Source organism: Pinus tabuliformis, chromosome X, assembly GCF_031772625.1.
Source record: "Pinus tabuliformis cultivar Carrire ecotype Pingquan chromosome X, CPIR1, whole genome shotgun sequence".
NCBI lineage: Eukaryota > Viridiplantae > Streptophyta > Pinopsida > Pinales > Pinaceae > Pinus > Pinus tabuliformis.
This window is the reverse complement of record NC_142308.1, coordinates 1340964733-1340980613: the sequence shown is the minus strand read 5'-3', so window position 1 is coordinate 1340980613 and position 15881 is coordinate 1340964733. Positions and strand designations below refer to the sequence as shown.

Below are 15881 nucleotides of genomic sequence, written 5' to 3'. Positions count from 1 at the left end.
GATTCATTATCCAAATGTCTTGAAATTTATTTAATTCTTTTATACCATGGATTTGGGGGACATACTCCACCGCTAATTTCTAACCTTTCTTCAATGACAAAGTAATGTTAAATTCTAGACTTGGTTAGAGATGATACACCACCCATTACCCTAGTGTTAGGAAACCATCTCACAAAAATATAGAAAAGATAGATCAATGCCTTAGAATTCAGCCTCTTCGAGGGGGCAACCTCCTTTACATTACACAAATTAACAATTCTTGGATGATACAAATGACTAAACCTCCCTTCTATATATATGTGTCTAAGGGGTCAAAATATAATCAAGCCAACATAACAGTAATAACATATGGGCACAAAAAGAACAACATTGGGTTTCTATGGGGCATACTAATAACAATATGGGGACAATAAGGGCATAATAATAACAAAAGGGATACAATGACAATTGTAATCAGGGAATCACTAGTATTATAGGGGCCTAACATGCCCCTATCCTTTAGAAAAGCATTGTCCTCAATGCTTGAGTAGTTCTAGATGCTTCTGTATAAAATTCTCATCCTCCCATGTAGAATCTTTAGTGGATAAGTTCTTCCACTTGATGAGATACTCCAAAATTGATTGATTTCGTAGCTGTCGAGTTCTTGTTTCTATGACTGCTACTAGTTCTAATATTATTTCTCCTTCCTCATCAAGCTCTGGCAATATTGTTTGAATTGGGAGCTTGTCACCTATAACCTTCTTTAAACATAAAATGTGGAAAACTGGGTCCACTCAGGAAGCTGCAGAAAGCTCCAATTTGTATGCCATACTACCAATCTTTTGCAACACCTTGTACGGACCATAATACTTTGGTGATAATTTATTATCCTTCTTAGATTGCTTGAGGGAAATTTGTTTATATGGTTGTAGTCATAGGAATACCCAGTCACCTACATCAAAACTTGTTTCACTGCGATGTTGATATGCCTGTTGTTTCATTCTATTCTACGCCTGTTAGCGCTTGAAATTTCACCTCAGGCTGAGAAAGGTAAACCTCAAGGCAACATCAAACCACTTAGCCTCGTAGCTAGCTCTACGGGGCAAGAGAGGGCTCTCTCCAGTCTATCTCGGTAAAGATCTTCAATGGGACTAAGATGACCAATAAGAAATACTGATTTTAGGCTAGTAAATTGATCAAAAAAAAGGGTTTTTTAATAAAATGACGGGGTCTTTCTGGGCTGATGGGCAAAGTAACAGCTTGAGCAGAGAAATGTAATCAAGAATATAGATTATCCCCTGAGGCAAGGTAGGCAAGAAATTTAACATCAAATTGAGATTAAATGGAATGGCAAGACTGCTGAGGAGCTGACAAGGGCATAGAAGATGAATCCTTGTCAAACAGAAGAAAACATAAAATATTGAACAAACTTAAAGGCAGAGCATACAAATGATGAATTCTACCTTAACACTTCATTTGTTCAATTAGAAATGATCATGAAGTGGAATGAAAACATAACAGGTTACATATGTAATAGAAGGAAAACTTATGCTAAATTGTCATACCACAGGAATCTCAGGGGTCAGAGCTGCATTTTTTGATTAAAATCTCTGTCAAAAACTGTACAATGAAGCTCTGTTACACACACCTCTCAGCACTCAGAATTCTCTCCCCTCTGCTACAAATGATTATTTTAATACATTAAATAAACTATTTTAGAAAAAACAACAGATCGACCCCCAAAACAGGGGCGTTGTTTCACCTGCAGTTACAACAATAGAAAAGAGCGTTTCCTCTATTCTAAAATAAAACAGCGTTCCTCTAAAAATCCTCTGATGGCCGACACATGGAGCGCAGATCCCGTTGAATAAAGTCTGGAAATAGGAATCGAATCCTATTCTGCTGTTCTGGCTCCGTTTGAATAGCGGTCTTTTGTATGCCTTGATTCGGATAGAATACACAAAGCGTTCATTGCCTGTTGATCTCCTTTCCTGACCCAAAAACTTCAAGCTTAATCGACGAGGATAAGTTTACTCACAGTTGTTTAGCTTAAAAGAGTTCCTGTCTTGATCTGAATTTATAACCAGCGTGCTAAGGTTATAAAATTTGTGACTCGGCGATCACGCTCCAGTTGAGATTTTCTCTCCTCCTCAAGTTCAGCAGCTAACTTTTCCCTTTCAAGTTCAAACTTCAACATCTCGTTTCTTAGCTTCAAAATTTCCAGTTCCAGATTCTCTGAGTGAGATCCCTGAAGCTTTTTACGCAGCTCTTCAATCTCCCTCTTTTGACGCTTTAGCAGTGCAGCATCTGTCATTATTTCATTCACTTGAGCACAATTTGTGACTCGTTTAGCTCTGCTTGCAAATTGAAGGGTCCCGCGTGTTTCATCTGCATGAACCTCTTCAGGTGCAATAGTACAGATGATAGCAGTCTTGGCATTGCCACCCAGAGCTGGTTGTAGGATGCGGGTCAGCTTACTATCACGATAAGGAATATGTCCTTTCTGTTTTCCACCACCATCACTCAGTTTATTGATTACAGTACCAAGACTCATCAAACTCTTGTTAATGTGTGTTCCTTCCTTAAGACGGACGCCACCAGCTCCAGTCTTTGCAACTCGCTCAGAACCAGCTAAATCAACCAAATTCAGAACAGAAACTCTCACAGTATCCTTGTTATATGAACTTCCATCTAACTCTGCATCCTTGTCTCTGCTTTCAATAACCATCCGAAAAATCGTATGAGACCTGCTACTACGTACATTCATGTTTGTCTCTCCATCATGTCGGTGTGCTTCTCCCAGGCCAATGAGATCAAAAACTTGATCTGGGGTGTTCACACTTTCCTCTCTTAGACCTGCAACAAATATGCCACGCTCTAAGTTTTCATGGACTTGGAGTTTCTTGTTCTCTGGAGCAAGGAGGTCATTGATCTCTTCATTATAAATTTCCAGATAGGAAACTCGAATTAAGAATTCTCGATCAGATATCGACTGGATATTTTTAAAAACATTGTAGACAGACAAACGAATGATACCAAGGTCTTCCTGCGAACCCTGCATGGTGTATGTCTTTCCATTCATGTTTTGCCCATATGCAAATACAGTACCATTAAAGCCGTTAACGGCTGCCTCGATAACATCCTTGGTATGGACTTTGTAAATGTCTGCATTCTTTGAGTTGTATCCAAAAACATGATCAAAGGTATAAGAATATCCGGAGATGGGCGTTCCAAGAGCATTGTGAAGCGAAATGTGGTTGTCCTCCCCTGCTACTTTTCTCGCTATAAACTCAGGTCTAGGTGAGTAATATTTATCCCCAGGCAACTTTGCACAGTATTTATAGATAAGACTGACACTGGAATCACAGGTGACGGTAGCTCCAGATGATGAAACACGATAAACATTTGTTTCAACAGAACTTTTCTCTTGAATACAAGGTATATTATTTAGGATGCTATTCACAGTCGTCTCCTTCATTGATTCCTCACTCTTGATTATCTCATATAATAGCTTTTGTTGCTTCTTATTACCTCTCCCAAGAAGAAGGATAAAATTTGATTTGTTTTGACGAACACGCCCACGAGATTGAATAAAGCTCCTTACTGTTTTTGGCAAATCAAAACGAATGACACAGCTACAACTTCGCACATCAATGTCTTCTTCAACAACATCGGTGGCTACCAAGACATTCACCTTGCTATGCTCCTCCATTTGAATATTGGTAGATCCACCTTGGTCCCATCTGAGTTGCAACACATTCCATTGTCGCAGGAGGATAAGAACAGGCATAATTGCAGTGAGGGCAGCAATTTCAAGAATTGATGTACCATTCAAGTTGCTGACAAAATCTTTCTTAATCTGCTTGTGAGGATTGAGGCAAGTACTGTAGGACTCCATTGATATATTATGAAAAGTGAATATTCTAAATTGTGCTTGTGCAGGGATAGGAGCTTGAAGTCGCTGCCATTTGAAGAGCTGGAGAATTTGATACATATTCTAAAAAAACAACATTAAATGATTTCTTGTTTTGAAGAAGAATCAATCTCACACTGGCATGAGACGGAGTCTAACAACGCCAACGTGAGGTTATCCTTTAAGAGTTTGATAACTTCTTGTTGATTCTCGATGTGATGTTCCACTGCTTTAACCTTATAATTTTTTCTTAAATATGATGTGATGGATGGTGGATGATATCCATAAAGTGCCATAAATGGGGTTATTTTTGCTGCAGTACGGAAGGAAGTTTTATACCACCATTCAGCCAAAGGCAACCATTTGAACCATTGTGTCTATTTATTAGATACAAAGCATTGAAGATACCCTTCCAAGCATTTGTTTACTATCTCAGTTTTCCCATCAGATTGAGGATGAGAAGATGAGCTATGAGCTAACTGAGTATTGAGACAAGAAAGTAATTTTGTCCAAAAATTTCTAGTGAAAATGGGATCTCTGTCGCTTACAATAATCTTTGGATTTCCATGTAGCTTTTGAATTAATCCCATAAATGCAGTAGAAACTGTATTGGCTTTAAATGGATGTGATAATGCACAAAAATGTGCATACTTGGTAAGTCTGTCAACTACCACCATGATGGCACTCTTTCCTTCGGACTTGGGTAAACCTGTGATAAAATCCATTGAAACCTCCTCCCAATGTTGGCTTGGAATGGATAAAGGTTGTAATATACCTGGGGTCTTAATTGTTTCAACTTTTTTTTGTTGGAAAACCAAACATTCCGCCACAAACTTTTGAATATCTGATTTAAGGCCATCCCAAAAAAATTCCTTCTTAACCCTGTGGTAAGTTTTTAAAAACCCTGAGTTCCCTCCTAAGGGAGAAGTGTGCAATTCCATCATAATATTTTGTTTGAGTTGGGAATTCTTACATAGGTATAAGTGATCTTTGTACCATAACGAATCATTTTTCCATCTAAATGTATCAGATGTACTGGGATCTTGTTGTAACTTTCGAATGGGTGCCCACACCTCTTCGTCATTCTTCCATTCCTCCCTTGCTTCATTTGTCCAATCTGGTTGGATAATAGAAATGGCACACAATGATGTTCCCACATACTCATCCTTTCTTGAGAGTGCATCTGCCACAACATTTTGCTTCCCTTTTTTTTAGATGATTTCAAAGTCATAACCCAACACCTTTGTGACCCATTTTCATTTCTCTTCAGATTATAATCTTTGTTCTAAAAATTATTCAAGACTATCATGATCCGTTTTTACCTTGAAGTGTCTTCCCATAAGGTAGGGTCGCCATTTCTTAAGTGCATGTAGTATTACCAACATTTCCTTCTCATAAATAGCTTTGTGTAATTATTTTCCCTTGATTGGATGACTTTCGAAAAAATGGGTCTTTCATCTTGCATTAAAACAACACCAATTCCATTTCCTGAAGTATCAAATTCCACAATACAGGTTTTTGTGAAGTCCAGTGTAGCTAAGACTGGTTCTTGGCACATTACCTCTTTAAGTTGTTCGAAGGCCTTTGCTGCTTCTGGAGTCCATGAAAATGCATCTTTATTCAATAATGTTTTTAGAGGCGCTACTATTCTCCCATAATTCTTAACAAACTTGCGACAATATCGTGTCAACTCGAGAAATCCTCGCAGATGCTTTATGGAAGTGGGGATTCTCCATTCCTTAATGGCTTTAATTTTGCTAGGGTCTACTTTAACACCTTCATGAGATACAATGTGAACCAGATATTCCACCTCTTATACTCCAAAGAAACATTTGGAGCTTTTTTCATATAATTGTTTCTCCTCCAATAGTTTGAGCACCTTGTCAACATGTTCAACATGATCCTTCCAAGACTTGTTGTAGATTAGTATATCATCAAAAAATACTAACACAAATTTTCTAAGGAAGAGTTTGGAAATGGAATTCATCAAACCTTGAAATGTAGAAGGTGCATTGCTAAGGCCAAAAGGCATGAAGAAAAATTCATAATGACCCTCATGAGTTATGAATGTTGTTTTCGGAATGTCTTCAGTCTTCATTCTGATTTAATGATATCCTGAACGAAGATCCAACTTGGTGAAGTAAATTAATCCATGCAATCCATCCAACAATTCATCAATGACAGGAATGGGAAATTTATCTTTAATAGTGAGCTTGTTGAGCTCCCTATAATCTAGACACATGTGCCATGATCCATCCTTCTTGTGCACCAATAATACTGGAGGAGAGAAAGAACTTTGGCTAGGTTGAATTATACCAGCCTCTAGCATTTCTACAACCATACATCCAATTTCACTCTTTTGGGCATAGGGATACTTGTATGACCTGATGTTTGGAGGAACACTTCCTGGAATCAAAAGAATAGCATGATCATGATGACGAATAGTTGGGATATCTTTGGGAGTCTCAAATACCTTGGAATGATTGTCCAAGACTTTTTGGAGATTTGGAGAAATAGATGATTTCAATGTGGGAACCTCTAGCAAACATAGTTGGGCAATTACACCTTGTTGTTTCTTCTTTAGAAGCTTTGTCATACCATTAGAGCTGATTATCTTTCTCGGTTTCCTTGAAATACACCTTAATTCAACTTCCTTTCCTCCCACACAAAATTTCATGAAATGTTCTTGAGAATTAAAAGCTATTATACCCAAGGATTGTAGTCGTTGGACTCCTAATATAACATCAACACCACCCATTGGAATGGAAAGCATTGGGATATTCAATACATATTATCCCATGGATAGCTTGATATTATGGAACTTTCCAGAGAAATTTATGGTTCCTCCACTTGCAGCCATCACTTGACAATTTGGTGCTCGATATAGGAAGCAATTCAATTCCTTTGCTATCTTACAATGAATAAAATTATGGGTATTTCCCAAATGAATCAACACTATTACCTTTTTCTTCTTGATATGTCCCTCTATCTTGATATGTCCCTCTATCTTGATATCTTAAGGAGTGGTGATTACAACCAATGCATTACAATATATGGTCAGATTCATTTATTCTTTATCTAGGGTTTTTTCCTTGAGTATATCCTCTTCTTTTGACATTTCTTGTTCTTTTTCTTCCTCCTCTTCACAATCTATGTGGAATAATTTCCTCTCAACACACTTATGACCTTTAGTGTATTTGATATCACAACTGTAACAAATCCCTTTTGCTCTTTTTTCTTCCAATTTTTGTGGTGTCAACTGTGTAGGTTGTGGAAGTCTAGGGGCAACAACACTTCCATCTTTATAGTTGTGAGTGGTAGGCTTCCTGGTTGCCATAATTTTTCTTTCGATTTTTCTTGCTAACCTGAATGCCTTCGCCAATGAATCAGGTTCCCAAAGGAAAGCCTCATGTTGGATATTATCCTTTAATGTCCCTATGAACATATCAATCCTATGCTCCTCTGGAATATATTTTACCCTTATGTTCAATTTTTGGAAGTCCTAAGTGTGCTCCATCATTGAACCCTTTTGTTTGAGATTTATCAATTGGCTAAAAAAGGTGTTTCTTTTTGTATCCTCATAATGTGCTATCAATTCCTCCATAAAAATTGCCCATGTGACAATTTTTTTATGAGAGCAAAGCCATCGATATCATACAAATTTATTTGGTTCCAAATATAAAGTTTCAATATATACCTTTTGTGTGTTTCACACATTACGGAGATAAAGAAATTACTCCATCTGTAGTATCCATGCTCCAGGATCCTTGCCATGAAACTTCCGCGTATCGATTTTTGGAAAATGGTGGGTCTTCAATCCAACATTAGATTCTATGAAATCATGAATAACATTTCTATTGTTCTCATCATGTGCTTCCTTTACTACCCTTTCACCATTAGTGACCATTTGTTGTAGCAACTTATTCAAATTTATCTTCAATTCTTCCATGTTATCATCCATGCCATTCATCTTAGCGTCCATGCCATTTATCTTAGCTTCCATGCCATCCATCTTAGCTTCCACGCACCCATATTAGCTTCCACGCCATCCATATTAACTTTCATGCCATTCATATTAGCTTCCACGCCATTCATCTTGGCTTCATTTGCCTTTAGTGAGAGTGAAATTTGTTGTACTTGGTCTTGTAATTTGGATATATCGTGTTGCATTTCTTCCTCTTCTTCATGAGTCATGCTAGAGCTTTCAAGTTACTTACTAGGTGTTTCAATTTTCTTTCATCGAGGCATTAATTAATGCTAATAATTCTTCATTATTTCCTTTGAATTCCTTCAAAGTAATTTTTCAAACCAATCTTATGCAAAATTTAAAGAAAAAAACTACGATAGAAAAGATAGATCAATGCCTTAGAATTCAGCCTCTTCAAGGGGGAAACCTCCTTTACATTACAAAAATAAAAAATTCTTGGATGATACAAATGACTAAACCTCCCTTCTATATATAGGAGTCTAAGGGGTCACAATATGTTTAAGCTGACATAACAGTAATAACATAAGGGCACAAAAATAACAATAGTGGGTTTCTATGGGGCATACTAATAAAATTATGGGGACAATAGGGGCACAATAATAACAATAAGGGATTCAATGACAATAGTAATGGGGGAATCATTAGTATTATAGGGGCCTAACTCCTAGAGTCATATGAACAACATCATCATTAATATCCAATGGATTAAGGTTAAAACTTGCATGGCACACTCATGTATATACATTGTTATTTGATTCAAATTTACCACCTGGAAATATATCACAAAAGCATGTTTACTCATACCTTGTACAATGTTATTACAACATGGCCCCTCACTTGGAGATTGTTATCTGGTTCGACATGTGAAATGGTTCCATGGCCTTGATAAGTTGTTCTATGGTGATTTTACACCTCAATGCAATCACGTGAATGTCACATGGTATATGCTTGAATGGTAGGGATCACGACAAATTATCAAACAACTGGAATAGATAGGGTTATTGGAATAGAGGATCTACCCCTTCTCTAACCTCATTTTCTCTCACCTGATGGCTCTCTTCTTTTGAGACCACCGATTACATTGTGGAAAGGGGGGAATCCTAAGCACCTTGAACATTTATTACTTTGGTTATTATGAGGAATTATCCTCTTATGATGGCTTAATTCCTTCTAGTAGCTATAATATTTTGATTAGGTCAACTACATCCTCTCTTTCCTAGTTAAAATAATGGTTTTCGCACGTCCTTGAAGGTTTAGTGGTAGGTTTACTAGTATGTGGATTCTTGCCCTCCACTCTTTTTCCAAAGTTTAATATGCATTTTAACATGATATTTCCTTCGATACCCTTTTCTGACAGTGATCAAACATTAAAGAAGATGTAGGTTTCTATTGGTTCACATTCAAACCTATTTTTCTATGGTTTCTTCTTACCAATGTATAATTCAAGTCAAAACTATCCTTTTTTTTCCTATGCATTCTAAGAGATTAATTTTTTCTTTACGTGAAGGGTTATCGTTCCAGCCTAATTTGGGTTATAGATATTTTTGTTTTTTTTTTTTCTACATGATATTACTGTTATAATTCTCTGAAGGTACTCTCCTATAGGGTCTGCTTCAAAGGTCATGGCCCCCAAGTTCCAAGACATAGGCAAATAAGTATAATGTGTGTTTACCATATTCCTAAAGTTCATTCAACACATCTTTACTTCTATTTGCTCCCCACATTTCTAATTATAAATAATTCATGTAAACAAATTTCATAGACAAATATGTACAATAGAAGAGCTCCCTCAGGGAAGTGCTAACCTTTACTTTTCTTCTAAGTATTTATATTTTTCTTTTATTTGATCCCTAATTAATCAGGATGACTAAAATTCTTCAACTTGGTTAATTCCATGTTTTCTCCTTGTTCGTTCTTTACATAGCTAAACTAGCATAAATTTATTGCAACAATTTCCATTTAGGTATTGAATACCTACTACACTCCTTCCTTGTTGGTACAAGATGTATCGGTTTGAGAAATTATTCTCCTTCCACTACCAACACATATTGGCATATATGCCTTTGTTTTTGGTTATAGGTATCAAGTTACATTGAGCGGTCGACCCTCAACTTACGTTATTTATCGTAGCACATATATTGTACTAGAGTTGGGTTCGTTTGCATACATATGTAATTTCACATTTTAATTTGGATATTTCCTAGATTATAAGTTCAAGTAGGATATACTTATGTGCTCATGCCAAGGTGTCTAGCTTGTAGTTGTTTTTTGTATTGTACATTGTGTGGGATGATTTCTATAACCATTGTTATATGAAATATCTTTAAAAAAGGTTTTCATTGTCACTATGTGATTTAATCTCTTATTTCTCATGATATATGTTTGTTTTATTATTATTCGACGCCAATTAGCTATTACAATGCATTAGCTAGTTGCATTTTTTATCTGAATATAGAAACCCCTTGGTGATATCTAAGAAATCAAACATAAACCTAATTATACAAATATTTTTTTTGGTGGATCCATTTGGGGTGCACAAGTGTGCCTATTGGTTTACTTTCAATTTTGGTAGATTATCTTGAATATTTATATGTACTGTCATTACAATTAGTATATAAAGTTTAATTATGTTATTTCTAGTGGTGTTTGAAATTTTTGTATTGATATTTATTTATTAGTCAATATTTTTTGGCTCATTAGGCATATTTTATGTTCCATGGGGGTTTGAGTTTAATTTACAGTAAATTATATGGAATATTTTATTTGTGTGCAAGGTTTTTATTACATTAAATTAATTTCTTATGGGTTTTCAAGCTTATTCTACATTATTTGCCATAATTCTTGAATGGAATGTAACATTGGTATCAGAGTTGTGGATACTGCCAGCTGGAGGATTTTTATCGGTAAATTCCAATTTGTATGTAGTATTAATCAAGGGTCTCATGAAGGGAACTTTAGTTTGATTAATTATCACCCTAACCATCAATTTGATCTTCAATGGTATTAAGTATCACCCTAGTTGGTTTTTTTTTTTTTTTTAAGTTAATTGAGCATGGATCTTATGCATTGCTCCAAGGGTTATTATTTTTTATTACAAAAAAAATAAATTCATATTCTAGTATTAATCAATTTCTTGGGTTTTAATCTACTAAGATATTTGTTTCAAAGGATCTAAGATCTAAATTTTAATTCTTTGATTGGAGGATAATATTTTTCAGTACCCGATAAGGGTTTTATGGAGATTTGTTTAATTAACTACAATAATAAATCGTGAAGAAGATTTGTCACGTTTGTAGTTACTATGGGATTTTATTATAAAATAATTGTTTTTCAATTATTATTTTCCTATCAAGGGTTTATTGCTATAAGAATTTATTATTATCCTGTAGAATAAAATTATGGGCGCAAGTTCAAGGCTAAAGGATTTTATTTTAGTATAATTTCTTCAACACCAACTATTGTATCATTGGGTCAATGGTTTATTATTTTAACAGTGGAAGATCGCTCCACTTGTTAATATTCGCATGAAACTGATTTCCCCAAAGTCCAAGATAAATTTTTAGGTTTTATTATTTATATTATTACAAAATAAATTCAAGTTCATTTACAATATAATTCAACTATTAATTTCATAGCCAAATATTGATCAATTTTATTAAATGAGCTGAAGGATTTAATGTTGGTTCAATTTTTCCTATCTGTTTGATTTTTTAGAGGTGTATTTACAAGGGAAATAGTTTTATCATCTTCAATGTTTGTTTCATATCATCCTCTGTAATTATTTCTCTACCAACAATGGATCAACTCCCTTCCTAGAGAACTGAGGAATTTTCTTCTTTATCTTCAACATTTTGATTGGTCTAGGAGGGGTCCAATGAGGTCTAATCACTTTTGTAGAGAATCCTTTTGCAAAGCATCCTAAAGAAGGAAAATGGGTTCCATTAAGGATTCATGCCATTTTACAAATTCTGAGTAGGGTTTGAAGGGAGGTTGAGAGGCGAACATGGCCAAGTAAGGGTTTGGAGATAAGGCTGAGAGGCCACCCTCTATTTATAGGTTGAGGAGGAATTGGAAAGTAGGTTAGGATAAATTTTTCATTATTGGGGATGAATATGGTTGGCCATAAAAAGAGGGGACTGCAATCCCCTTTTTTCTTATAGTTTAAAATCTACTAAAATTTCTAGCGGCAAGGTGGTCATTCAACAATCAACTCGCTTCCCATTAATTATACCATTTTAGAGAGCTCAATTTTCTCACCATATATGATTTATTCGCTACAATATAGGATATTTCTTTTCAATACTATTAGAATTGTTTTCCAACACAATATATAGTCAACTCCATTTATTATTTTGTGAGGGTGAAGGTATCATATTTCAAGGCATGCCATTGTAATTCTCCTCAAGTGCTTAATAAAGAATCTTTGATTTGTCATTTGTTGTTCCTTATTTGCTACATGTCTGACAAAATGATGTTAAGAATAGATTGGAGACTTCTCTCTTTATCATCCATTTATCTCTCTAGTAGCAAGCGAAGGGGCATATGGTAAGATTTATATCAATAAAGTTTTATTTCAAATCATAGTATCATTTTGCTAATAACGTCTCCATGGAAAAATTATGGACTTGGTTTTGTAGCATGTGAAAAGATGGATCTTGAGAAGGCCCTAAAGGACATTGAGAGATGGCAACAACAACTTGTACTTTTTTCTTTTTTAAAACAAAAAATTGGACCCTTCTCAAAAGATTTCCATGATATCCTTCAACACAAGAAATCAAGGAAACCCACAAAAAGACAAAGAAATGGGGAGTTGGCTCTTTGCATATGAATTCAAGTTGCAGTGTATGAGGTCAAAAGATTCCCTTCTGGAGTTGGAAAGATATGCACATGCTTTTCTAAGGTAGACTAATCAGAATGGAAGAGTTTAAGTTGGTCCTCAAAACCATCCATGTTTTCTTTGATACATGCCAAACTCTTGGAACACCCTTGTGAAGAGGGAAGGTTGACAAATGCTTGTTGCCTTATCATGATCATAGTGTTAACCTCACTTGAACCTCCCTATAATCATGTCACCACGAATAAGGTTTTGCACTTGATCATGGAATTTTATCAAGGGTTGCATGACATCGAGATCCCTACCTTCGGGAATAGGGTTAAGATATTAGAACTAATGGTGTAAAAAATATCTTATAACCTTAAATTTGATATAGAAAGTAATCATTTTACTCTTTAGAATTTTGAAAGTCCTATCCACCAATTCATAGAGCATGGTAGAGATCATGTCAAGACTAGTGTACGAGCCATTTTGATCTTAGTCATGGATGGCAAAGAGGCCTTGGTTAGCATCTGCGATCTAGAATATTACCCATATGGAAGATGAAATAAATTGTCTCACTTTCTTCTTATAAGCTAGGAGGAAGAGTAGTAGAGAAGAAAATAAATTTGTTTGAAAAGAATCTTATAGCATAATATCTAATGGAATTCCAGGTCACCAATAAGAGTATGAACCATATCTACAGTAGTGTTGATAAAGTTAAGGATGCAAATATCCAAACCGATAGTAAGAATGAGTTGAGGAGGAAAAGTCTTCCCTTTATCTACAAGGGACTTTCAACACCTAGCCAGTCATGTTCAAGTAACATGGAAGAGATGATAGAGATAGAGTAGGAGGAGATTCCTTCCAATCATTCCAATGAGGATTCATTTACTATAGTTTTGTCCATGAATTTTTTGAAGGACATCCATGAAGAATATGAGAAATCAAGTGTAGATGAGGGTATCAGTACACCAGTGCATTCATGTTTGACAACCAAAAAGAATGAATGGGAGGTTGTCTCTAGAGGTGGGAAAGGCCAGGAAGAATACTTTTATGAAGACTTAAGGAGCTACGAGTAGTGAACAAACATGATGAACATGAACATGAACATGAAAATGAGTATGAAAAACATAGTGTGCAGGATGAGCCATTTCTAGAGATTCATTTGAAGGCTCAAGTTCGAGCTAAGATAGTTAGGACTTTCATGCAGAAACATACAAAGACCTTTAGTAGGGCACTAGAATCTCCAAGAGAGTACTTCTAGGAAAAGATCAAGAATTTAAAGGCAAATCTTATGATGTTGAAGTAGAGTATCTAAATAGTTAGGGGCAAAATCTTACAGGAAAACAAGAAAATTCAGGAGCTCATAGGGGTATGTGCCAATTCAGTGGTGAAGTTGTATAATATTGAGGAATCGCTCAATTCCCTCATAGGGAAATAAGAGAAATATACTTGAGAGTCCAAAAGCAAGCCTATTTAAGGATACCTCGACATGGCTTGCAACTCTATCAACCCACCTCTTTGGTTTAGAGGAAAAGGGGTAAATTTTTCTAAATACAACTTATGGGAGCCTTCCAATGGGTTTTATAGGTTGGCCAAGACAGGGAAAAAGCCTGACAACTTAGGAGAATCCCAATTAGGATCAAGGTAGTGATGCATCAACATGGTGGGATTGTTTCTTGTGTGACTATTTACATGTACAATATTATGAGTTGGTACCTGATTCATGAGAGGATTCTTGGGAGGGAATTATTATCCAGTGACATAATACAATGAAAGCCATGATACATGGGCTATGAAATTTGATTTTTGTGGCATTTGTATCCATTAGGATCTATTGATGGAAAGTTGAATCAACAATTATATTGGGATCTAAGTGGCAGTTCACATACTAGTGGATCTATTGGAAAGGATTTGATTCATAGGTTGATTTGGGATCCAGGCATAGATTTATCCTTCATTAGGTGATACAGTGGCATATTGTGATGTTTCAGTCGTTCATATGGGACATTTGTATTTGTACTCAATTTATTTGGATGGCCAAATTGGTATACAAATCTAAATTGCGTAAGGTTAAACAATACTGAGGCAAAAGGATTTGTAATGTTCCTTTTTTTTATTTCCTTTATGGTGTGGTCAAGATGGACTTCCAAAGTTGGTGGTAGCCAGACTACAATAGTGAAATAACTCTTTTTCATGTGAAGGCAGAGTGAGTATGATATTTTCCAATTGTATTTGACCATGGTATTGGCCCAAACTATCTTCCCATTGTATTTACCTTTATTTTTCCATTTTCTAGCCCGCAGCTTTTTGACTTAAATAAAATAAATAAAAGGGAAAGATTTTAGAAGACAAATACAAATATAATAAAATAAATACTTCTAGATGATTGGAGAGAGTTCCATAAAACGTTTAAAAGAGAGGAGGAGTAAAGAATTTGTATTTATCTTAGATTTTTTTATCATATTATGTATTTTGTAGAGAAGTTAGCATGGTCAGTTCCATCCTTGATCGAGGATGAAAAAACTACTGTGATATCTAAGGGATTGGACACAAATGTGATCATGCCATTATTTTGTAGTATTTTCTTTAGCGGACACACTCAAGGTCCATAAGTGTGCCTACTGGTTTACCTTTTAATTTCTATATATTATATCGATTATTGATATGTATTCTCATTACAATTAATAAACAAATAAGGCTAAAATCCGATATTTCTAGTGGTGTCTCCAATTGTGATATTTCTATTTGTTTATTGGTCAATAATTATTGGTTATATTTTATTAATTCATCCAACATATTTTATGTTCCAAAAGGGATTGAGTTTTATTTATAGTAAATTATCTGAATTATTTTATTTGTGTGGGAAGGTTTTATGGAAGTTAATTATTTTCTCATGGGATTTCAAGTTTATTCCAGATTATTTGCGATAATTTTAAAATGAAATATTATAAGCTTAACCCCCATCAACATGTTATCCCATTTTAAGTACACTTGATCTTTAAAATATTGCCAAACAAAAGATTTCCCTTGTACAACTTGAATCAACGACACAATAAAAATATTATTGGGCCACCTTAACCACCCTCTATATTTATCCTATACTAAGGCATGATATTAAAGATCTCTCCAAAAAAATCAAGAGAGGTACCTTTAGTTTCCACATTTTTGAATACCAACCACTA

General features: G+C 35.2%; 1 protein-coding gene across 1 annotated transcript; it reads right to left on the bottom strand.

The window, feature by feature from the left end:
* Positions 1–2009: 2009 nt before the first annotated feature.
* On the bottom strand, positions 2010–3877 carry LOC149145022 (kinesin-like protein KIN-7N). Its single transcript, XM_089452339.1, is given in 2 exon segments — positions 2010–2089; positions 2092–3877. Coding segments are annotated over 2 exon segments (1866 nt in total).
* Between the last annotated feature and the right edge of the window lie 12004 nt (positions 3878–15881).